The following is a 24,250-nucleotide window of genomic DNA, read 5'->3' on the forward strand; positions in this document are numbered from 1 at the left end:
CTACTTCCTTATTCAAGGCGCGTCCTCACCCATATTTTTGTCATTCACAACTGGAGAACGACAAAGCGTCTCCTCCTCGCAATCCCTTCCGTGAATTTCTTGGCAGATACGGAATCGCTACAACTCCACTTTGCCTCTTACCGCTTCATGATCTTCACGTTGTTCCATTGAATTTCATATTGAAAATCAACAAAAATATCTTTGAAGGAACAATCATTTCTAGCCTAGATATGGACTCCTCCTACTGTTCAGACTATCAAGCTCACTCCCCAACTCACTTGAAGGACGTCACCAGCTCTTATATTCCAAATATTTTTGGGTGTTAAATCAAATCTATTATATTTCGAACTGGATCACATTTTTTCTGATCAGATCTATTATATTTCGGACCGGATCACATTTTTCTGAATCATGTATGAAAGACGATCCTAATATTTTTGGAAATAATTAAATTGGAGCTAAATTTTGGTTCATATCCCTTTAATTATAGTTTATAATATCATTTAGTTAATCTCTTAAAATGTTTAAAAACAAGCGATGTAACAAATATCTCAGCATTTTAAGAAAGGACTTGTTGGAGCAATTATTCTTTAGCTAAAGACATTGTTGATCTTGCATGATGCATGTACCATAGTTTGAAATGACAGACAAGTTTAAGAAAAATTTAAAGCCAGAGCAAAACTCAAAATGAAAACGGTACTAAAATCAGTTCGGAATTCATGAACATCACAAGAGTGAATTCATGAGCATCACAGAGTGCCCGCCAAGGTATCACCCAAATTTCAAGTTTAAAACCAAATTTATAGCAATTTTATGCAACTGATGGGCTTCTGGGAAATGACAGTAAGAATCTGCCTTTGTGTATTTTTTTTATCCTCCTAAACTGGGTAAAAGCAAAACCATTTAAATTTACAATTTTCACAAGAGAACTAGCAAATAATATCAGTTACGGAAAACTAACCACTATCTTTCTTCCCCATGCCCCTATATCTTGCAGCACCAAGTCTGTGTCCCAGTATCAATATCTCACACAAACTTGTATACATATTTTACTCAAGTTGTTTGTGCATCTTTCTGAAAACCTTGAGTAAAATATCAGCAAAAATGGACTCTTTTCAGCCCTTTAGTCTTTGAAGCAAGGCACTCAAATGGGGAGCCTGCTTTTGTTATTAACAAAGAATCGAGAAGAATCAACCATTTCTTCTAGTTATTCATGTTGCCTCTCCAAGTCTTCCTCATTTAACGGTTCTGGGAATATATCCCTCGACTGTTGTCGTCTGTTTGAGGATGAATGATCACCACCATTATTCTGACCACTTCCCTGAGAACCTGAAGTTCCCGAGTGTTTAGAGTGTTTAAAACTACTTGCACCTTCCAATTTGTTTGACGTAGCTGCTGCTGGAACTGCTGCTACATCAGATGAGCTACGCCAGCTACCAAAAACAGCAGCATTCCAAGATCCTCTGGACGATGTAGTTCTTAGCCTTGCTGAGCCCGTGCTCTCTTCTCTAACCACTTTTAATGGATTTTCCAGGGCTTTAAGGATATACCTCATGAGGGGCCGTCTTGCAGGTTTTGGATTAAGGCAAGAACGGGCCACTATAGCCATAGCCCATACTTCTTCTAATAAATCCTCATCGACAATCAAAGATGGGTCTATGATATTTGTCACGAGTTCCTTGTCATATATACTAATGTACGGCAGTGTACCTTCCAACCACTCCTTCATGGTTCCATCACTAGATGCACTCATTCCCAGCTTCCCAGTTACCAGCTCAAGCAATACTTTCCCAAAGCAGTAAACATCATAGGCACAAGTTGCAGCCGGTGTACCTGGAGATTTCCACATACAAAGTGCTTAGATGAGTGTTTTCAATGAACTAGTATCTTGCACTTCCCGAATTTTACTCGGGAAACTATAGTAGAATAAGATGGCCAACTCATTTGGGCCAAGCAATTTGGAACGAAGCAGAGTAATAAGAGAAACACTGCAATCTCATTATCATAATTCTTTTATCATTACATAGGTACCAACCCCTTGTTTTAGGGATAGGGAAATACATAATGAGGTATCTAACTTTTTTAATACTGAAAGATCTATGAGCTTTATAGTTACTAAAAAAGATCCAGCATTCATGTTTGGTAGCATGGTATGGCTAATAGTAATTGCAAATGTTGTTGCATATACATGTCACTGTTAGGAAAGATTATGACCCATAGGGAACTTACCATACAGCTATTAAATTTTTGGGGAGTGAAACTAAGAATATTATACAATACATAACAGTTATAATTGAGTAATAAAATCTAACGTACCTGAGGCACCTTGTTCAGATGACCTGCACATAACCAAGAAAAGCCTTTTAATACAACTCTAGATACACATCATATTAAAAAAGGGAAAGTAACCAGATAAAATGAGAGAAATAAGTCAAAAGAAAAAAAACCATAAATCAATTTTTTGGAGGAAACATAAATTCGTAAATATCCACACCAACTACAAATTCCTACTCAAGGGTAACTGAATGTTCTACTCTGTTACTGAACAGTAAAGTTGCTGCTTTGTATCACTCAAGTTGGGCAATTAGTTACTCGGTTAGTGTTCTAAATTAAAATTGTATGAAACAACTTAAGAACATTATTTCCAATAAATATAGTCCGAAAGTGTCAAGGACAATATCATTCCTTTTCAGGTTGAAGGTACGAAGGAAGCATCTTTCCCTTATATCTACAGATTGCAGAAAATAGGAATGTAAATGTTTAATATAGAAATGCAAATAAGCTGGATCAAATTGAAGTAATACCTTTCAAATTTTTAAGATCAGGAGACTATGTCAAGCCAATCATAGCAAGGATGGCTTTTGACATATAGATAACTATATAAGATGCATAAAACTACCTACATTAATGTTTAGGTTGTAAAACATATTTAAACCAGGACACAGACAAAAGAAAGACTGATGGCTTTTATATTTCACTAGGCGCAACAAGGCATTTGTGCTAAGAGAAAATAGTATAAGAAGTACAGCATCTAAAAATACTTACTGGGGAAGCCGCAGCAACCTGGTTATCCTGCTTTGACTGGTTTCTCCTTCTTGAGCACAGATCTCACCCAGGCTTCCCAAGCGAACTTCGAACTTATCATCAAGAAGAATGCTACTCGCTTGAACATCTCTTCAATACCAAAAAAAAAAAGGTTCTATTAATTCAGCAGCACAGACAGTTATACATATCTAGCAAACAAGGCAGGGACCTGCTAAATATATGCATAGATACTAAGCATATGTCTGTCACTTCATCCTCCCTCTTGCCTCGAATGTGTAAGCAAAACAAATTTAAGAAAAATGGAATTAAGGCAAAACTGACAGTTCATTTATTTTAATTTGTTCGATTATCAAAACAAGAATTTAGAGACAGATATCAATCCTGCACAAAAGGGGGTGACTTCAAATTTACTGTAACGAAGGAGCTAAAAAGGAGCATAAGGACATGCATCGCCATCTCAGTATCTCACCAATTGGAAGATGTTAACTCTAGTCAAGTAAGCAAAAAAGGCAAAAAGATCAACCAATCTAAACTTATTGTTAGGTTACTACACGGAATCTTAATTTCCATGTTTATTATTTCCTTCTATGACAACACAATAGAATTTTGATTAATCCAAGTTAATTCTAAAACATTTGTCATACTAGTGACAAAATTCAATTAATCAAGAAACACGCTTTAAGTTGTCATATGTAACACACAACCCTAACCGCCTATCGTACCAAAAAGATACCAAAAAAGCAAAAAATAAAAACGCAAAGTTTATTTCCAAATATATAGAAAAGTAACTTTGTTATGTGTTAGCTTTAATGTATACAAAGAGTTGCTTTACGATATTCTAGCAATATCACAACTGCGCATACAATTATGATACATATATACCCTAGATTAAGTGCTATGGAAGTAATATCTAAATGTAGACCCTAATTATGATTTGTTTTATTACAGTTCCTGAAGTCGAAGATGCAACCAAGAAAAGAAGTAATAACCAGACCAATAGTGTGAGATGGAAGACTCGTGCTGTATAAGATCTAGATGCCAGTTATCAAGGAAACTACTTTCGTTTTTTTAAATGAAAATGTCTAGGACTGTATGGGGCTAAGTGATTTAGAAAGATAAAAAGCAAATCAACAACATAAATTTGCCTGTAATCTGTGCATGAGAACTATCTAATAGAGATATAGTAAGACCTATGTATCATACACCCAAAGGATATCCATGTGCAAAAGTATTATAACATAGTACTCCCTCTGGTCCATAATATAGGACGTTTGACTTTTTACACGTAACTTTAGGTGCTTTGAGCACATAGCAAATATTAATATTTTTGTAATTTTCTTTTTTTGAATAAAAATATAACATTTATATTTTTATCCAGAAAAAGAAAATTACAAAAATATTTATATTTATTATGTGGTCAAAGCATCTAAAGTTACGTGTAAAAAGTCAAACGACCTATATTATGGACCAGAGGGAGCAACTAATTGACTCAATAACATACTAGGACATCTATAGAGGGTCCATATTATACTAAATAAGATAAAATGGATATGCAATAATTTTAATGGCAATATTTAATAATGGAAACATTGAAGAGAACATTCATGGAAGTAAATATCTCTCATGTTCAAAAGTTTTCGAGGCATTTGCCAAACTTTGTATGGAGTTTGCTCCAGAGTCTAGCCCACAATATTCAACAATCAACTCTAGAAATAGAAGTTCTGTCCATGGGAGAGAAATATATATGTCATAAATATAGTTTACACTCTTTATAACTAGTGAGTTCCACAGATTTACCCACAAGTATCGATGACATGCTTATAGCTTACCCAACAACAATTAGAGTTATAAATATGAAAAGTGCACTACACAAAGAAAATGTGTTCATTCTTCTATGTTATCTTTAAAATTCCCAAAATCCTTCACCTTGGTTCCTATTAGCATTATTAATATATTTAACAACATTATTAAATTTGAACAAAGTATAGAACATAGAATATCATATTTAGTGAATATATTAAAGACCACACATCTAATATTTAAACAAGGAGAGGATAGGTATCTCATGACATCAAACTTACTAAATATAACATTCTACTTAAAGCCTACTAAGGAAAAAAAAAGAGAGAGTAGAACCGAAGCGGAAAGAAAGGTAGAGCTATAAACATCGCATAGGGGAATAAAGAAGTTGTGACCAACTTGTGAACGAGAGGGACTGAAATGTGAACATGGTCGAGAGACAAATTTATTTATTTGTACCTTGATTGAGAAAGAACCTAATATTTTCATTCAAGAAGAAACTTGATTCATGCTAAAAGAATTTCCCAATTGTTGAATTATGTTGGTTCATAAAATTTCCTAATTGACTTTTTGAAAATTAAGGAAAGAAGCTTTGCTTTGAGTAAGAAAGAACGGAGCGCAAAAGCAGCTATGGGCTTCATAGTGCGTTTATCTGTGCTATTGATACCTATGGCTGGAATAGTTGCTCTTGGTAAAAATAAAGTGCATTTGACATAATGGCAGTAGCTGAGAGTTTTAACATAGATGCAAGCAATTTGCTTGCAAATAATTTGCAAGCTAAAGTGGAAACCTTAAAAATAACTTCATTACCCAAAGGCCAAAACACATGTTCTGATGCTATTCACTGGAAGTATCTAACAATAAAGTTGGGCAAATTTAAGTGGCAACTAAACCCCCAAAAGATCATTACAAACATTACATATCTAACAAATGAGCAAATATTTGGATGATGATAAAAAACAATTCTGAAGGTTACAGATTGAGCCACATGGTGATGTGTTTTGGGCTTGGGAAATTTTGAATTTAGACAGGCCAAATATGGCATATAAATGTCACAGCTGAAGACTTGTAACGTCTTTTGAATTGTAAATCAGTTGGCCCAGTTGTGTATCATCCACATCAGGCTTGTTTAACAAATATTAGTCACAAGACACTGACCTAAAGCAGATTTTGAGAAAGGTATAGTACTATCAAGATATCCTGCTTTAAGGAGAAAACTAAAGTGTTCCTTATCTAATAATGCCTTGTGAGTTAAAAAAAAAAAAAAACTTATCTAACAAGGAACAACAAACGAGTGCTTTCGCATATGGTGTACAACAATAATGTCATGTAGTTCAGATATTAGTTGATTCCAAATTTGAGTTTCCATAATACTCCGTATTATTAGTCACTGACTTCCACTAAATTTCCTTTACACGATTAGCCCGAAATAGGATAAAAATAATGAACAACTAAGAACATCACAGCTTGATAATTTTAATATATCAAGTTACAATAAATTGTGTGTGGCAGAAGATAGACCCATGAATAGACGAGCAGAAGTGTAACGTAATAGGCATGTGCCTATCCAGCATAATCAAAACAAAACAATATGCATTTAAGAATATACTACAATAGTGACAAACTTTTATAAATACCTGAAATTACATATATACACTATTAAGATTTCTGTATAAGTTAAAACTAGTATTTTCTCATTCCAGGCTATACTCATATAGAAATTAGCCTGCATTAACTCCATCACCCTCTAACCCTGCCTGAGGTCGACCACATCTTTTTACATGTCACCCGCAGCAATTCCAGGGTGCTTTTTCACTACTTTCACATAATGTTGAAATTCTTAATACTTCCATGCAACATTTTACACTTTGGAATTACAATAACAATAAAGATTTAAAGCAGATGATACATAAGCAATTATTGTGTGACAACCTTTGCATTTAAGATATATAAAACTGAGTGCTTGCAAACTTTAAAGATGATCCACGGATGCAGCCAAACAAATGCCTTTTTACAAGTTAATAAAGATAACAAAATAATAGAAATACTTAAAGAAAATAGTTGTGCAAATGTAAGAAAGCCTTAAAATACCTGTGGACAAGGGGAGGGGAGCACTCATGGTGCAGATAAGATAGAGCTTCTGCAGCACCTGTAGCAATTTTTAATCTTGTTATCCAGTCCAATGATTGTAAACTGTCATCTTCTGATCGGGTCTTCCTGTACAAAGAACTTGATAAATCTCCATTTGGCATATACTTGTAAATTAGATACTTCTCGTTCTCGTTGTCTAAGCAGTGTCCCAGTAGAGGGACCAGTCTGGTATGAGACACCTTACTAAAAACATCCAACTCTTGCATGAATGCTTCTTTCTTGACAGAGTTCAAATCAACTTTTTTAATGACTACTGGGATCCCACCTTCCAGTATACCCCGGAAAAGGTCACCAGAATGACCATGTTTAATTAGGTCTGCATCACTAAAGTTACTGGTAGCTTGGAGAATCTGTTGATATGTAAATCCTTCTCCTAAACTTGAAAAATTCAAAGAAGCTCCAGGAGGAGGCGGACTTGCACCTGTCGGGACAGAGTCTACAACGGTGCCTCTTTGGCTGGTTGCAGTCCCCTTGCGAGTGCATACAATAAATAGAACCAACATAATTATCACAAGTGCAATAATTCCGACACCACCAATAACTGCAGCCAATATTATTAACTTCTTGTGGCTCTTTTTGTGAGGTTTACTTGGAGGGGCTTGGGTATCATTCCGCAGCCCAAAATTATCAAATGTCAGTCCCCTCTCGCCATAAAATGATGCACATGGTGCGGCAGCCCTCTGACTAAACTGAGCTTGAAGGCAATTTCTAGTAAGTGAAGCATTACTGCGAGCATAATCTGGAACCTTGCCCTGGAGATAATTGTCGGACAAGTCTATAAAACTGAATCTCCTGATGACAATTGTAAGGCCTCCATATAACATATTTTGTGAGAGGTTGAATATAGCAGAATTAGCACTAGGAATTGAGCTGACGTTGGGAAGACTACCAGTGAAATTATTGCCAGAGGCATCCAGAAAAACCAAAGAAGGCATAGTCCACAGTATAGTAGGAATCTCACCAATGAAATCATTGTGACTCAAGACCAAAGACTGCAACTGCGTTAATGAAGCAAATAAGTTACCCGGCAAGGAACCACTAAGCTGATTTCTTCCAAATACCATTTTTTGCAAATTCCTTAACACCCTGAAATCGGGTGCCACTGAACCAGAAAAAGAATTGGAGCTAAGATCAAGGACAACCAAACTAGAAAGATCACCTAGTTGGGAGGGAATCGAAGAAGAAAGACTATTACTAGAAAGATTCAAAATTTCTAGTTTAGAAAGAGCACCAATAGCCGGAGGAATTGTCCCAGACAAATAATTTACAGACATGTCAAGCAAAGTAAGATTTCCAAGAGACCCAAAAGACGGCGGAATAACACCAGTAAGTCCATTTTTGGAAAGATCAAGAATCGAAAGACTCGACAATTGTCCCACACTATCAGGAACAATCCCAGTAATATCATTATCCGCTAAATACAACTGTGAAAGATTAGTCATATTCCCAAAACTAGCAGGAATCGCACCAACAATAGAACAACTCCTAAGATCAAGAATCTGCAGACTCCTTAACCTCTGTCCAAACCAGTCAGGAATGGAGCCCGGAAGCGAAAACCTAGAAGCATTAAACGACAACAAAGAAGCAAACAAGGGAAGAGCATCAACCGCAAACCGAGGATTCCGGCTACCAACTCTGGTTCTTCTAAACCCGGAAATGTTAATCCCAACAACACTCCCATTCTGACACTGAATCCCAACCCAGACTGAACAAGGGTCAGCCTTAATAGGCCATTCTTTAGTTCTCAACCCTAAAGAAGATCTCAACTGTAACAAAGCCACCCTCTCAATTCTTGAACTCAATGGCACAATTTGTGTTTGTTGAAATGCAGGATTAATTAGCAAACACAAAACAAACAACCCCAACAAAACCCTTGTTAAATCATCCATTACTAAAACAAATTCCGCTAATCAAGAATGTGAAATCACTAATCTTTGAATCTTGCCCATCAAATTCTGTACACAAAAATTAATATAGGGTATGAATAAAAACATAAAAACACATTACATAAACAAACTACCAGAATGGTCCTAATAAAAAAGACATAGTACCTTTTAATGATCATGGAAAACACAGTTGTTGTTTCTCTCTCTCTGCTCAACTCAACTCAACTCAACTCAACTCAAACTCAACTGGGTTGTTTCTTTTTAGTTGACTGAAGAGAGAGAAAGATAGTGAGAGGCTAAACAATATGGTCAAAGCTTTTCATTTAATTTTTTAGAGAGAGAAACAAAGTGGGTGAGTGTGTAAACATATTTTCAATAATAATATTAATACTTTTAATACTTGTATCTCTCCAACAAGGCAAGTTAAAAACGCTGTGCTTTTAAAAATTTACTGACAAGATATGTGCAGTAATTCTGATTTTAGCCGTGACTTTCGCCCAAGATGTCTTTGATTATCTCGTGGATCCGCACCATTATTTATCTCCATGATTTGGGCTTATATTTATCTAAAATTTTTATCCATAATAAGATATTGTAAATACTAAATAGTAACGTATTTTTGGACTCGTCCTATTTTTTTATAAATAAATATCTTTTATGAAAAAAATATTATGAATTATAAAATAAGTTCACGGAACACACCAATTATATTTAGTTATTAAAAAAGAATCATCTATGTCTCATTTAATGTGTCTTTCCTTTAAAGAATAGATAATTAGTTTTAGAAAGATGTATGAATTTCTATAATTCTTGCAAATTAATATTTATAATACATATTTTCTAATATAAATAAATATTAATAATACATCAGTACATTTTTGAGATGAAATTAAAAGCTTGAAATCTGAGTCGAAAAATTTACAAATCAGAAATGAAAGTTTTTGAAAAACATAAAAAAAGAGATGCTTAGGTATATATATTAAAAGAAGATTTAATATGGAGTGGTGGTGATTTATGAGAGTTATAAGAGAGGCAAGCAATCAGCATTAAAGGTTATAGCTGGAAGATAATGTACAAGTATCTTTTTGTTGTACTCATTTAAGTTGTAGGATGATAGTAATTTCCACTTTCCATTTCTCTTAAAAAATCAACCTCTTAAATGCAGGTTATTAAAGATGAATCATCAACTACTTTTGGTTGAGGATTTACTTAGCTACAACTTCTCTATCCGTCCCTTTTGTGCTAGATATCTAATTATAACTTTTATGTTACATATTTTTAATATTTCAATTTATGTAAATGTGCTATAAATTCTTATTTTTATAAATACACAACAAAAATAAAATTGATAAAAGCAAAAATTTTGGTTATACAATTTAATATTTCTTTTAAACATATACAATTCAATACTTAAAATTATGTGGAGAAAATAAAAAGATGCGGTGTGAATACTCACTCCGTCTCAATTTATAAGTCTCTTTTGAAAAAATTACGCATTCTAAAAAAATGTTAGTTGGATATTTAATTTTCATGTAAATCCTTGATAGTTGCACCAAATTAAAATGTGTTGTGAGTATAAGTTTTATTCATATATTGGAAATTATGTTTCAAGAGCATTTCAAGAAAAAAATGTCGAATTTCCTATAGTGTGGTCATAGGCACATAATAGTCACTAACTCTCATAAGATAAATGTTGATGGTCTCACTGTATTTACACTAATTCCACCAATCAAAAAAAGCTATTTTCATGAGAATTGGTGCTTATTGTGTGCCCTTAGACACACATTAGAAAGACTGAAACCATTTAAAACATTAATTTGAAATTGGTGAATTATAAATTGAGACGAAGAGAGTAACTTTGAAAAGAAAATGAATACGTGTTCTTATTTATTGAATCATATATCTCACTGATTTGGAGTGTATGCGAATATATGCGTACAACAAGTCCGATCGTATTTATGTAAATTACAAGTTCTGTAATTATACTAAAATAGATAGAGTATTTTAGTTTAATAATTTTTATTTTAAAATAAAACGACATGTTTTAGTGGTTGATTTTATATCTTATTCCATATTTAATTCATTCTCCGTATATCCTAATATTTAAATACAAATTAATTTTTAACCTAATTTTATACGACAATTCTATTAATTTTATTTTTTGAAGGTGATAATTATAACTCCATCTTTTTTTATTCTATATTAAAAAAATTATTGCATCATTATATTTTAACACAATGTATATAGAACACTACAAATGATAACAGAGAGACATAATAGCATGTTCAACCGATTGGCTAAAAACAACTTCAATCAGATTGAATTTAATGATTGGTCAAATTAAACCCATACGACATTATCAAAAATTTTCGTAAGACATTTCGCTTCGATGATACCGGTATATTGATTAATTATATTTTAAAAATAGTATGTAATTATTATTTCAAGTTATTATAGATAGAATATATTATTATTTTTTGACAAACGAATGATTTTATTAAGACAAAACGTTTAACAAGATAAATATTGAAGCTCAGTCGGAACAAATACTCGAACTGTCAAATACAATCTGATTGTGAAACGAAAAACGAACTAAACAAATAGTTATTTTGTTTTCACATTGCTTAACACTTAAAATATTCATATTCTCTAACCTAAAAGGTATTACAATAATATATCGAGCAATCCAATTTAAATCAATTATGAAACTGGTAGCATCGCAATTGGCCTTCATATAAGCAGAATTTGTAGCCCAATGTTCAGTACAATCAATCAAATCAACTGATACTGGAGCACCAAATGTCCCCAAAATATGAACAATTTTTTTTATGAAAGGTGAGCTCTTGCGGTATCCACAATCGTTCCAAAATCGATGCAAGTCTTATAGATCTCCCAAAAAACCGTGTAGATCCTTTTTAGAATGATAACCAAAACAAATACCAAGACATACAAGAATAACAAAACATAATACACTGACATCCCAAAAGGACGGGCACACACTGACATCCCAAAAGGATGAACACGACTAACAAACTTGATAATAAGGTACTCAACAAGATCTAGGGGCCGTTTGGGTTAGCTTAAAAGAAGTGACTTCTTGCTTATAGTAAAGAAGTGGAGTAGAAGTGAAAAGTAAATAAGTTAATAAAGTGTTTGGAAAAGAAGCAGAAGCTGTGAGGGAAAAGCTAGCATTCTCAGCTTCTTAAAACTGCTTCTACTTCTTTACACAAACGGGGAAGAAAAGCAGCAACTTCTGCTTCTCTCAACCAAACAGGCCCCTAATCTAAAAAGATTGGGTTTTATTGGAAAACTAGTAAAATAAAAGTGGGGATAAGAGAGCGATAGAGTTAATTGGTGAGGAAGATGAAGATCTGGAAGGCGGAGAAGTGCGAGAGTCGACTCTCAAAACAAGGGAGAATTGATGCGTTGATTATATTGTATTCACATATTTAAAAACCACATCAAAAATCAATAGAATATATTATTTTGATGTATTAGATTATGGACATTTGCTAAAAATCTGTTGTCAGCGACAAATATAATCATTTACAGGGGCTTGGTTAAAATTATAGACTAGGAGAGTGTAGCCTTGGAGTTTGAGTTTTGAGGAGATTATGTGTATTTTTCGTATGTCAACTCATTTTTTAGCTAATAGCTTGTTAGGGTTGGAGATGCTCTAAGAGTATCCTTAATGAGATCGGCTAAAATTGATATGTCAAATTTGCTGCACTCGAAAGATATTTTTCGATAGTGCCGACTATATTAATTTGCTATATGTTAAACATATTATGTTTTATTATTTCAAGTTGTTATAACTAGAATATATATTATTTTAACGTGATAATAGATTTTGCGGCATTTGTTACAAATCTGTAGTCATTCGATAAATATAGCTATCCATAGGATTGTGGCTGAAATTATAAATAAGTGGAGTGTAGCATTGTAGTGTGAGTTTTTGAGGAGATTATGTATTTTCTTTATTATATGTCAGCTCATATTTTAGTTAAGCTTCACAGAGTCGGAGTTGCTCTAAAGTGTTTGGCTAAATTATATGTGCAAGATATTATGTAAAATTTGTTAAAATTGTAAGTTATTGTAATTCGATTATACCAACTATATTGATTGGTTGTATAAAATAGTATGTTAGTATTATTAAAATTATTATTAATAATATATATTATTTTAATATGGTAATAGATAATGCGTAATCTTGCTTAGTGATCTCTAAAGGTTGGTCAAATATAGTCAATATTGACTAAATTTTTAAATAAGAATACTAAATAGTTGGAGGCAACAAAGTTTTATATACTATATATTTTTTTATTTAAAATATGATTTATTGACTTTTAACTAAGATATTGAATGGTTGGAGATGATCTAACAAAATATGAAACACCATTGAACTTATTCTAAGATACTTGACATACCAACTGCTTTTTTGACACCTATATTTAGTGTCTAGGATTTTAATTGTATGATAAAATTTATAATCTTTTATGAACTCAAATTCTAACTATATATTTAAATTCATATAAAGAATAAAAATAATAATTTTTATTATTTTTATATAAACACTATTCTGTATTTTCTTTTCATTTTTATTTCTTTACATTTTTCTTTTTTAAAATGTCCCTTTCAATTCTTTACCTTTAAAATTTTTAAAAATAGTAAATTTCTATAATATAGAAAAGAGTAATCTACACTTTGCACCCCATAAGTTTAGGCACTTTTTCGATTTGGTCTCAAACTATATTTGTTTTCCAATATGCACCCGAATGTTTAAAAAGCGCTTTGATGTGCACCCCACAACTTTAATTTTTTTTCATAAATATTTTGAAAATGAAGCAATTTGCCTGCTTGCACCAACTGTCTCCTAACAAATACAAACCTATACGAGTGATCATACCCATCCAATTATAGGCTGGGCCAAAGGTGAACTGGGTAAAGAAAAAAAATAACACAGCAAATATGATTTTAAGAAATTCATAACGTACCATACTTAGCTGGTCTGAATACACTACAATATCATAAAATTTGGCCAGATTTTCCAGAAAGGCATCAACACCAGGTCTTTTGGATGTTCGCCAACCTCTATCACGCTTCACATTCACAAATTCAAATTAAAAGTAGCCACAAAAGAAGATAGCAGAAATATCAAACACATCTTAAATAAAATTTATACCTTCCAGTCAAAGTATATCAATGTTTCATTTAAATCCAATAATATTGTAAATTTTCCCTGCTCCATGGGATGCAAATCTTGGAGAAGCTTATCTGATGATGGTTCAGTAATTCCCTAAAACGAAATTACATTATTCAGTAATAATATAAAATTGGATGTTATCATGTGAGATGAAAACAGTAGCTAGCCATTACTAATAATTATAATCTAAAATCCAAATTCCGATCATATCAAATGAATAGATTAATAGAGCAACCAAATGATGGCCATTTAGATTCAGTACAAACCCGAACATGTCCTTCGATTGACCTCCTTCCATCTATGTAAGCCTCAAGTAACTTGGCAGGAACTGAGATGTTAACAAACAAATTATACAAGTCAAATTACTACACATACTAAAGAACTTAAATCAATAATGGTGACACGAAAAACTGATGCATACTAGCGGTGGATTCGTAATCCAGAGTATTTGCATATTTCAGTACATTTTAGTGCATGCATCTATGATCTTAACTGTTTCTTTACACTGAAGGGTGGCAAGCAGTTGTCTTGCCAAATTATATTATCCCCCTTGCTACTGTGTTTATCTATATGGGTTTGATGACTCGTATGTGATAAATCCAGATCCCGTTCCGGTAGCTCCTCCGCCGTGCACTGGTGTCTTGCGGTGTAGCTGCTGGATGGGTGTCTGCAAAACAACACCGGAGGGGGGTTTGAGCCCCGCGGCGCCTCCGGCGTGAGAATGAGTGCAGGTATCGGAATAGATGAACAGGAAAGAAGCTATCTATATGTGGTGGGTGAAGGTGGTGTATGGTGGCTGCATGATGGCTGTATGGTGGCTGTGTGTTTGTATTTTAACTGAGTGCACAAGTGTGTGTGAAGTGTGAGTGTAGAGAGTGAAGTTACCCTTGAACTCTTGAAACTTGGTCTATTTATAGGCCGAGGATTAGGGTTCAAGGGTGCGTACCTGGATCCTGGTCCTACACGTGTAGGGGTTTGATCCCCTACACGTGTCCAGGTGTCGGCGTAGGAGTAGTATTTTGGAATGTTCCCTGGCTTGTCTCTATCGCCAGTAGTTGACCGTTATGTTTTGTCTTTATCGTGTCAGTCTGTGCCTTGCGCAGCAAATGTCGGCTGGTACACGTGTACCCGGGTGAGCAGTAAGCTTCACTGTACCCGGGTAAGAGATTCTGTTCGGGCCGTGTGTCCTGATAGGCTTGGGGGTTGTCTTGCAGGATTGGTGGCTACCCGGGGGTAAAGGCTCCTTTATAGGACCCGGGTGTGGCTTCACCGAGTTATACCCTATCATTTGCCCCCCACTCCCTTATATAGATTTTCTATGTGAGGGAGTAGAGCGGGTTTTTTGTTTTTGCTTTGGTATCCGGGTATCCAGGTAAGGGTAATAGTCTTGCCCCCCTGTCAGTTGGGTCCGGGTAAAGGTTGACTTCCGAGTTTGCCCTCCTATCCTGGTGTGGGTCGGAGTCCTGCTTTTGCTATCTTACCCGGGTGGGAATTGGAGTTTTTGTCTTGTGATTCTCAATTTTAGGTGTCTTCGTCGGGTACTCTCACGCTTGGGGGTGGTATCCGGGTATTATGGAAGCCAAACGGACTGTTGTCCCTCGGAATTCGAGGAGTTGTGCAGCTGTTCTATATATATATATATATATATTTGAAAATCGAAGTGGCGCGCCTTTTGAGGAAGTTATTATTACAGCTATAATAATTGATGATTGACCAATGGATGCTTGCCACGTGAGTTGGGATTTTTCTGTTTATAAATAGGGGGTCTCTACCCCTATTTCTTTTTTCACTTTCACTTTGCTTCGTTCTCGTTTTTGTTTTGTCTGAAGTTTGTAGTTGGGATTTTTTGCCGGAGTTTTGCTAGCGTCGCCCCGTGGGAGCTTTACGGTTCTTGCTTTTTCTGTCTTCCTTCACGTAAGTCTACCCGTCTCGTCTTCTTCCCCTTTTAATTGTTTCCATTACGAGCATATGCGTGTATGAAAATGATCATATTTGCTTGTGGATCTTCAGTCCTGGTGTTGTGCTTATGCTTTGATTTGTTTGCGGAAATGTTAGTCTTTGTATGTGTTTTTGGTGGATTTTGGGTTAGTAATCTGTGTTTGGGGTGGGGGTTGTGGGTTTTAACTTCGGTTTTTCTTGGGTTGAGTACGAATGTTCTTGGCTTCGTGTTTGTATGTATCTATGTGTATAAGCGGGGTTTGGTTGTTTGATCTTTGATTTTGATCTGAACCGATTTTAGGAACTGTTTATGGCTATTGGGATTCTTGGGGTTTTGTTTGGACCCGGGTAAGGATTTCCTGCCCGGGTTGGGTAGGTGGCATGGCGGTTTTATGTGGATGTGGGGGGTACTCGGGTAGAGGTCTTGTACTCGGGTAGAGGTCCTCTTGTTTCTTGGCACTTGTAAACCCTTTCGTGATAGTGTGGTTATAGGATCGGGACCCGGGTACCATTCCAGTAGCTAGCCGGGTGTCATTTCAGTAGCTAGTAGTCTTCTCCCTACGTAGATTTGAGAATGGGACCCGGGTGGCTTCGCAGAATGGTGTATCCGGATAGTCATAGTTACATTCTTCGCGATTTCCCAACTTTATTGTTCCTCACATAGATTTAGGGCAGGATCCGGACCTATATAAAACTTGTAATAAAATTGGTTGAATTTTGAACTGACCCGGGCTTCTTCTTTTCCTCTAGGTCCATGGTCCGGATCCATAAGAGGGCCAAGAGAGATATTGTTGCTTTTTCTGGCGTGCCCGGACAATATTCAAGCGATAGTGATCTCGACGAGCGTCAATCACTAGCAGACCGGGCTCATGAGAAGATGGCCGAGAGGGAGGCAGCCGAATCCGGGGTTGTGTCGGAGTATCAGAAGGTGTCCCTGGCTGAGGGAAAGCAAGTGATTATGACCCCGGAGGGTATGTGGATGGATACAAAGTCCTATTTCATCACAAAGGGGCCCCTGGTGGATGAGAGGGAGTTTTATCGGGGAATAGCGTCTTTCTATAAGTTTAAGCATCCAGGCGGTCCTCTGGGTCCTTACAATAAAGAAGAGTTCGACGAGCGGTTTAAAACTTATTAGGTTGCCCGGGCTCCGTATCCTGTCAAGAGCTCGTTCCGGGAATTGCCATGGAAGGTCCAAGATAAGTTGATCCGGGTTGCGTTCCAGCTACCGGATACAGTCGAGTGGAGATGGCCCGAGCCCGGGGAAAGAATTTATCACCGTCCGGCTGATGGATTCGTTCCGGTATGGATGGAGCACTTGAGATCTGGGTGGAACCCGAGGTGGCATTTATTCTTCCGTCATCTTTGCAAATACGAATACAAATGTTCTCCGATGCAGATTACTCCGAACGCGATCAAGTGTATGACTTGGTTTCTATGTGCTTGTAACAAAATGGGGTATCAGCCTACCTTTAAGCTATTCCATATACTTTTCCAATTTAAGAAGTCCGGGGAAAAGCCGCTATACGAGCTTTGCTTCCGGTCGAAAGAGTGCGGTTTGGGACCCGGGTTTCTGAAACCGGTGATGCACCAGTCTTCGTTGAAGAATTGGAATTATGAGGTACTTATGCTGAAGGGTTTGGACATCCATTACATGCCATATCTCGTCACGGATGACAAGCTGATTAGGACCAATTTCGGGGCCCCGGGTGCGTCAGGGGAGTTTCGTGATCAGTTGATGGAATTCTGCGGGTGTCTCGGGCAGCAGCTGACCCGGGATACCTTTATGCAATTTGATAAAATGCATGAATGGGGATGTAAGCGTGATCCGGACTGTCTGCCTTTCCCCTTGTACTTGTGTTTTTCTTTCGTTTTTTGTTTTCTTGAATCGTTAAGTAGCTCGGGTAATCGTCTTATCCGGGTTGTCTGTATTGTTCAGTGTACTTGTATATTTCTTTTAGTCTGTTTGCTTTCCATAGCCGCTAAGTAGTCCGGGTGGTTATCTGATCCGGGTTGTCTTTTACTTGCATGTCTTTGTTTGCTTCTTTTCTTCGACTGTTGCATGACCCGGGTATTGTTTGTCTGCAGGTTTGCCGTATTTCAACAAGGCGCTGTGGAAAAGTATGGCCGATGAACATTTCGCCGCTGCTTTGAGGAACTTGGGAGGTGTTCATTCAATTCCCAAGCCTACCCCAAAGCTCAAGACCGGGTCCGGGAAGAAGGATGAATCCGGGTCCTCTAGGCAGGAGGTAACCGGTGGGGAATCCAGTGCTGCGGTGGAGAAAATTGCTTTGGGAGGGACCGATGAGGTTGTGGAAACCGGCAGCCAAGAGTTGGTGACCTGGGGGAGGAAGAGAAAGCAGGCCTCGGCGCAGAAGGCCCTTGCCAAGGTCCCAAAAGTTGGCCGGGGGAAAGGGGTTGTGCTCGATTCTGACTCGGACTCTGATGATGACGAGGAAGATGACGGGGAAGGTGCCCGGGTTCCCCTTGGTGCCGGGAGGTACTCAGCCAGGGAGATAATTAAGATAATGTCGGAGATTCCGACCGAGGAAGACTGGGTCAGGATGGATGACTCCGGGATGGTGAACACTTTTAGAGAGCTGGGGAGTCTTTGGGGTCAGGTGAGTATATCTTGATTTTCATCTTGTCTTTTGTATGCTTCTTTGTATGTTTCTGATCCTGTGAATCCGGTGTTTGCAGTTGGGGTCTCGTTTAGCCGGGTTTAATACCATCGCTTTCAACTTGATAAAGTCAGAAAGGGACACTGCTGATACTTTTGGGGCGAGAGCCCGGAAAGCTGAGTCGGACTTGGCCCTGGAGAGGTCGGCCAAGGGGAAGTTGGAGTCCGAGTTGGAGAAGCGGGTGAAGGATGCTGAGACCCGGATTCAGGCTGAATGGAAGCGAAAAGTTGACGATGCTGAAGCCCGGGTCACTGATGCTGAGGGAGGGGCGTCCGGGTTTGAGAGGGAGATCGAGGGGTTGAAGAAGCAGCTTGAAGACCGAAAGGAGTCGGGAGCTGTGATTGCTGACTTCAAGGAGTCTGATGAGTATAAGGGTGCCCTGGCCAAAGCAGCCGCCGCTGAGGTTGTCTGTTGCTGGAATGTTGCCGAGAGGCACATCAAGACTGACCCGGTGGCTAGCCTGAAGAGTTTCATCGAGCTTTATATTGAGGCTAAGAATGGTGTTGCTGCCGGCAAGGGGGAACCTAAACCTTTCGAGGGTCCTTCCCCGAGCTTCATTGCCCCGGCTAACCCGGTTGTTCCAACTGCTTCAGACGCTCCTGTTGACCCGGATTCTCAGGCCAACAATCCCCCAGCGAAAGACCCTCTTCCCAATTAGCTCTTATTTTCCTTCGTTCTAAATATGTTCTCTGAAACAATCTTTGTAATTCTGAATTTGTTTACTGCTTGGATTTGAATGTTTGCCCGGGGTCTGTATAAGCCCGGGTTTATGCATGTTGCTTTTGGTTTTCGTCGAATATTTCCTCGTTTCTTTTGCTTGCGAATGTTTTTTGTCTGCTTAGTATGTTTGTTGTCCGGATTGATTGCTATAATATGTTTGTACTCAGAAATTTTTCTAAGTAAAGTCAATATAGGTGGACTCGGGTAATGTATACCCGGGTTGATTGCTTATAATGGTTTCTTACTTAGAATATTTTTCCAAGTAAAGATAATGCAGGTGGACTCGGGTAATGCATACCCGGGTTGATTGCTTAGAATAGTTTCTTACTTAGAATATTTTTCCAAGTAAAGATAATACAGGTGGACTCGGGTAATGCATACCCGGGTTGACTGCTTAGAATAGTTTCTTACTTAATATATTTTTCTAAGTAAAGATAATACAGGTGGACTCGGGTAATGTGTGCCCGGATTGATTGCTTGGAAGAGTTTTGCACTTAGAAATTTTTCTAAGTAGAGATAGTACAGGTGTGCCCGGGTAGAGTATACCCCGGGTTGATTGCTTTTAGGACACTTTTGTACTTAGAACATTTTTCTAAGTAGAAATAATGTAGTTGTACCCGGGTAGAATGTACCCGGGTTGATTGCTTGAAAAAGTTTTGTACTTGGAGATTTTTCTGAGTAGGGGTAAGACAGGTGGACCCGGGCGACATCTACCCGGGTTGATTGCTTATAATAGTTTTGTACTTCGAAATTTTTCTAAGTAAAATGAACAGGTGGATCCGGGCAACATCTACCCGGGTTGATTGCTTATAATAGCTTTGTACTTAGAAATTTTTCAAAGTAAAATGAACAGGTGGACCCGGGCGACATCTACCCGGGTTGATTGCTTATGATGGTTTTGTACTTAGAAATTTTTCTAAGTAAAATGAACAGGTGGATCCGGGATAGCATATACCCGGATTGATTGCTTAAATGGCTTGCACTTAGGAATTTCTCCTAAGTAAATGGTTGTTTGGATCGATCCGGGTAGATACTGCCCGGATTGTATGCTTTCTTAGCTTTTATACTTAGAAATTTTTCCAAGTTAGTGATTGTATGGATGGACCCGGGTATACCATGCCCGGGTTGTATGCTTTCTTTTGCTTTTTATACTTAGAATTTTTCCAAGTGAAATGGTTGTATGGATAGATCCGGGTAGATCTAGCCCGGATTGCTTGCTTGACATGTTTTGGTTGCCTTAGAAATTTTCTAAGTAAATAACAATATAGATTCATTAGTAGCAAAAGACTTCATTGATATTCAGATGATTACACAGCTTTGATAATCAAAAGTACACGGTTGCTTTTTAGGAATATGTAGTTGTCTTCTAAGGTCTTTTCTTCCCGTTGGCTTTACTGATAGAACTTTCTCAGCCTAAGACCATGCCAAGTGTTTGGTACCTCGGATCTGTCTATGTGCTCGAGCTTGTAGGTACCCGGCCTTAGGACTTCTTTGACCCTGTAAGGTCCTTCCCACTTTGGCATCAGTTTGCCAGTATTGGTTGGGGCTAAGGCTTCAGTGTCTCGTAGGACCAGGTCTCCTGCCTGAAAATTTCTGACTCGGGATTTTTTGCTGAAGTGATCCCGGGTCTTTTCTTTGTATTTTTCCATTTTTGCGATTGCCTGATCTCGGACCTCATCTACCAAGTCCAAGTTGACCCGGAGTCCTTCTTCATTCGCAATTTCATCAAAGTTGATCGCTCTGTGGGAAGGTGACCCGACTTCGATTGGGAGCATTGCCTCCGTTCCATAGGCCAATTTGAACGGAGTTTCTCCGGTGCTTGTCCGGGGACTGGTTCGGTATGACCAGAGAACATGTGGTAGTTCTTCCGGCCATTTGATCTTGCTTTCCTCTAGCCTTTTCTCAATTCCTCTCAGTAGGATCCGGTTGGTGACTTCTACCTGGCCATTTCCTTGAGGATAGGCGACTGAAGACTTTTTATGCTTGATACCTCTTTCAGCCAGGTAGTTTTCGAAATCCGACCCTATGAACTGGGGTCCATTGTCTGAAACCAGGACTCTTGGTAGTCCGAATCTCATTAGAATGTTATCCATGAACCGGATAACATCTTGCTGATTGATTGTCCGCATCGCTTTAGCCTCGACCCATTTGGTCATATAATCAATAGAGACAAGCAGGTACCTAAGGTCTCCTTTGCCCCGGGGAAAGGGTCCCATGATGTCTATCCCCCAAACAGCAAAAGGGATTGGAGATAGAACTGAGGAGGGTAGGACAGGGCTTACCCGGGGTACGTTGCTGAATAGCTGACAGTTCTTGCATTTTTTCACAAACTCCATAGCATCCTGATGGATAGTCGGCCAATAGTATCCCTGTCTGATGATTTTGTAGGCTAAGCTTTTGGCCAACATGTGGTCTCCGCAAATTCCTTCGTGGACCTCTCTCAGGCAGTACTCGGATTCTTCTGGCCCGATGCATTTCAAGATCGGGGCCGAATAGGTTCGGCGGAACAGGATCCCGCCTTCCACGAAAAATTTCGCTGCTTTGACTTTTAGTCTTTGAGCTTTTCCTTTGTCTTCGGGTAACTCTCCTTTTTTTATGTAGTTGATCAGGGGAGTCATCCAGGTAGGATTGTTGTTAATTTCAAAAATTTCTTCATGTTCTATTGTTGGCTTGTGCAATTCTTCGAAATAGACTGAGTTATCCAGGTCTGCTGAATTTTGGACCAACCTGGAGAGGTTGTCCGCTTCAGCATTTTCTTCCCTGTTGACTTGCAAGATCTTGCACCCGGGGATCAGAGTAAGGTAGCTTTTCACCAAGGCTTGATACTTGGTCAGGATCGGGTCTTTGGCAAGGTATTCTCCATTGGTCTGTCTGACCACGATCTGGGAATCACTGTAGATGGTGAGGTTCCGGATTGACAAGGTCCGGACCAACCTCAATCCTGCTAACAGGGCTTCATACTCTGCTTGATTGTTGGTTGCTGCAAAGTTGAAAGAGATTGCTGTTTTGATGGTGAATCCATCCGGGCTTTTTAGGATTAGTCCGGCTCCTGACCTTTCGGTTGTTGAGGAGCCGTCGACATGAAGTATCCAAGACCCTGGGTTAGACTCTACCGGGGCTTCCGGTTCAGTTTCCATGGGAGTTGTCTGGTTTTCAGGGAAGTTGCATTCCACCACGAAGTCTGCCAGGACCTGGGCTTTGACTGCTGTCCGGGGTAGGAATGTTAGGCTGAACTGGCTGAGTTCGATTGTCTAGTTCACTAGTCTCCCGGAGATGTCTGGCTTGTGAATGATTTTTCTCAATGGTTGGTCTGTGACGATCCTGATCTCTCTTCCTTGAAAATAGTGCCTGAGTTTCCTGGATGCGGTGATTAGTGCAAACGCAAATTTTTCTAAGTTGGGGTATCTGGTCTCCGCATCTTTAAGGACTTGGCTGACATAGTAGACAGGCTTCTGCTGCCCGGCTTCTTCCCTGATCAAGGCTGCCCCGACGGCAAAGGGACCGGCTGACAGGTATAGGTAGAGAGGCTCTCCGGGTAAGGCTTTTGTCAGGATCGGGGGTTTGGACAGATATGCTTTGATTTCTTCAAGGGCTTTTTGGCAATCCGGGCTCCACTCTACTGACTTCTGATTTTTCGCCCCTTTTAACAATTCAAAGAATGGTAGACATCTTTCAGCAAGTTTTGAGACAAATCTTCGAAGTGCTGCTAGGGACCCTGCTAGCTTCTGAACTTCCCTCTGAGTCCGGGGTGGTTGCATTTCGTGAATTGCCTTGATCTTCTCCGGGTCGGCCTCGATACCCCGGTTGCTTACCATAAACCCCAGGAATTTTCCAGCCTCTACTCCGAAGGTGCATTTGTCTGGGTTGAGTTTTAGTTTAGTCCTTCTCATGTTCTCAAAACATTCTCTGAGATCTGAAATGTGACCCGGGACTGATGTTGACTTGGAGATGATGTCGTCGACATAGCATTCCAAATTTCTCCCAAGTTGGTCTTTGAAAATTTCATTCATTGTCTTCTGGTATGTAGACCCGGCGTTCCTTAACCCGAAAGGCATCAGTTTGTAGGCATATACTGCCCGGTGGGTTATGAAGGCTGTTTTGGCTATGTCTGCTGGGTTCATCTTAACCTGATTGTACCCGGAGAATGCATCCATAAAGCTTAACATCAGGTGTCCTGACGTTGCATCAATAAGCTGGTCTATGCTTGGTAGAGGATAAGGGTCCTTGGGGCATGCCGCATTCAGATCCGTGTAGTCAACACACATCCTCCACTTACCGTTTGCCTTTTTTACCATGACTACGTTAGCTAGCCACTCCGGGTATTTGATCTCGCAGATGATATCTGCCTTCATTAATTTGCCAACTTCCTCATCTATCGCCTTCTGCCTTTCTGGGGCGACGTTTCTTCGTTTTTGTTTGACCGGTTTCTTCTTGGGGTCTACATCCAGGCTGTGCATTGCTAGTGACTCATCCAACCCGGGCATGTCGTCCGGGCTCCAGGCAAAAACATCTGCGTAGCTCCGAAGTATTTGGATGAGTTCTTCTTTAAAAACAGTATCCAGGCCTTTTCCAATTTTGACTTTTCTTGTCGGGTTGTCTTTCTCGATTAGGATAGATTCAGTTTCGACCGCAGCTTCGACCTTAGTCAATTCTTGTGCCGAGATCATTTGTTGGATCCGGGCATCAGTGTTCTTTTCAACGAAATTTTGAGCTGGGCTCATGGTTGCTTTCTGGTTGCTTTGTCCAGGACCAGGGTTGGTTGCTCCCGGGTTCTGACTGCCCGGGTCTAGGTCGATGACCTGGACTTCACCCTTAGAGTTTGTTCTTGG

At 38.5% G+C, this 24,250-nt stretch overlaps 1 protein-coding gene across 1 annotated transcript; it reads right to left on the minus strand.

Annotated features, from left to right (window-relative positions):
* Positions 1–780: 780 nt before the first annotated feature.
* On the minus strand, positions 781–9,192 carry LOC108216980 (probable LRR receptor-like serine/threonine-protein kinase At2g16250). The gene is made up of 5 exons (XM_017393285.2): positions 9,048–9,192; positions 6,937–8,951; positions 3,046–3,174; positions 2,317–2,339; positions 781–1,833 (listed from the first exon to the last, which is right to left on the minus strand). Exons 2-5 carry the CDS (start codon positions 8,883–8,885, stop codon positions 1,208–1,210), a joined length of 2,727 nt encoding a protein of 908 aa, XP_017248774.1. The 5' UTR covers positions 8,886–8,951; positions 9,048–9,192; the 3' UTR covers positions 781–1,207.
* Positions 9,193–24,250: the final 15,058 nt, after the last annotated feature.

The sequence above is a fragment of the Daucus carota genome, chromosome 1 (assembly GCF_001625215.2).
Source record: "Daucus carota subsp. sativus chromosome 1, DH1 v3.0, whole genome shotgun sequence".
In the NCBI taxonomy this organism is placed as follows: Eukaryota; Viridiplantae; Streptophyta; class Magnoliopsida; order Apiales; family Apiaceae; genus Daucus; species Daucus carota.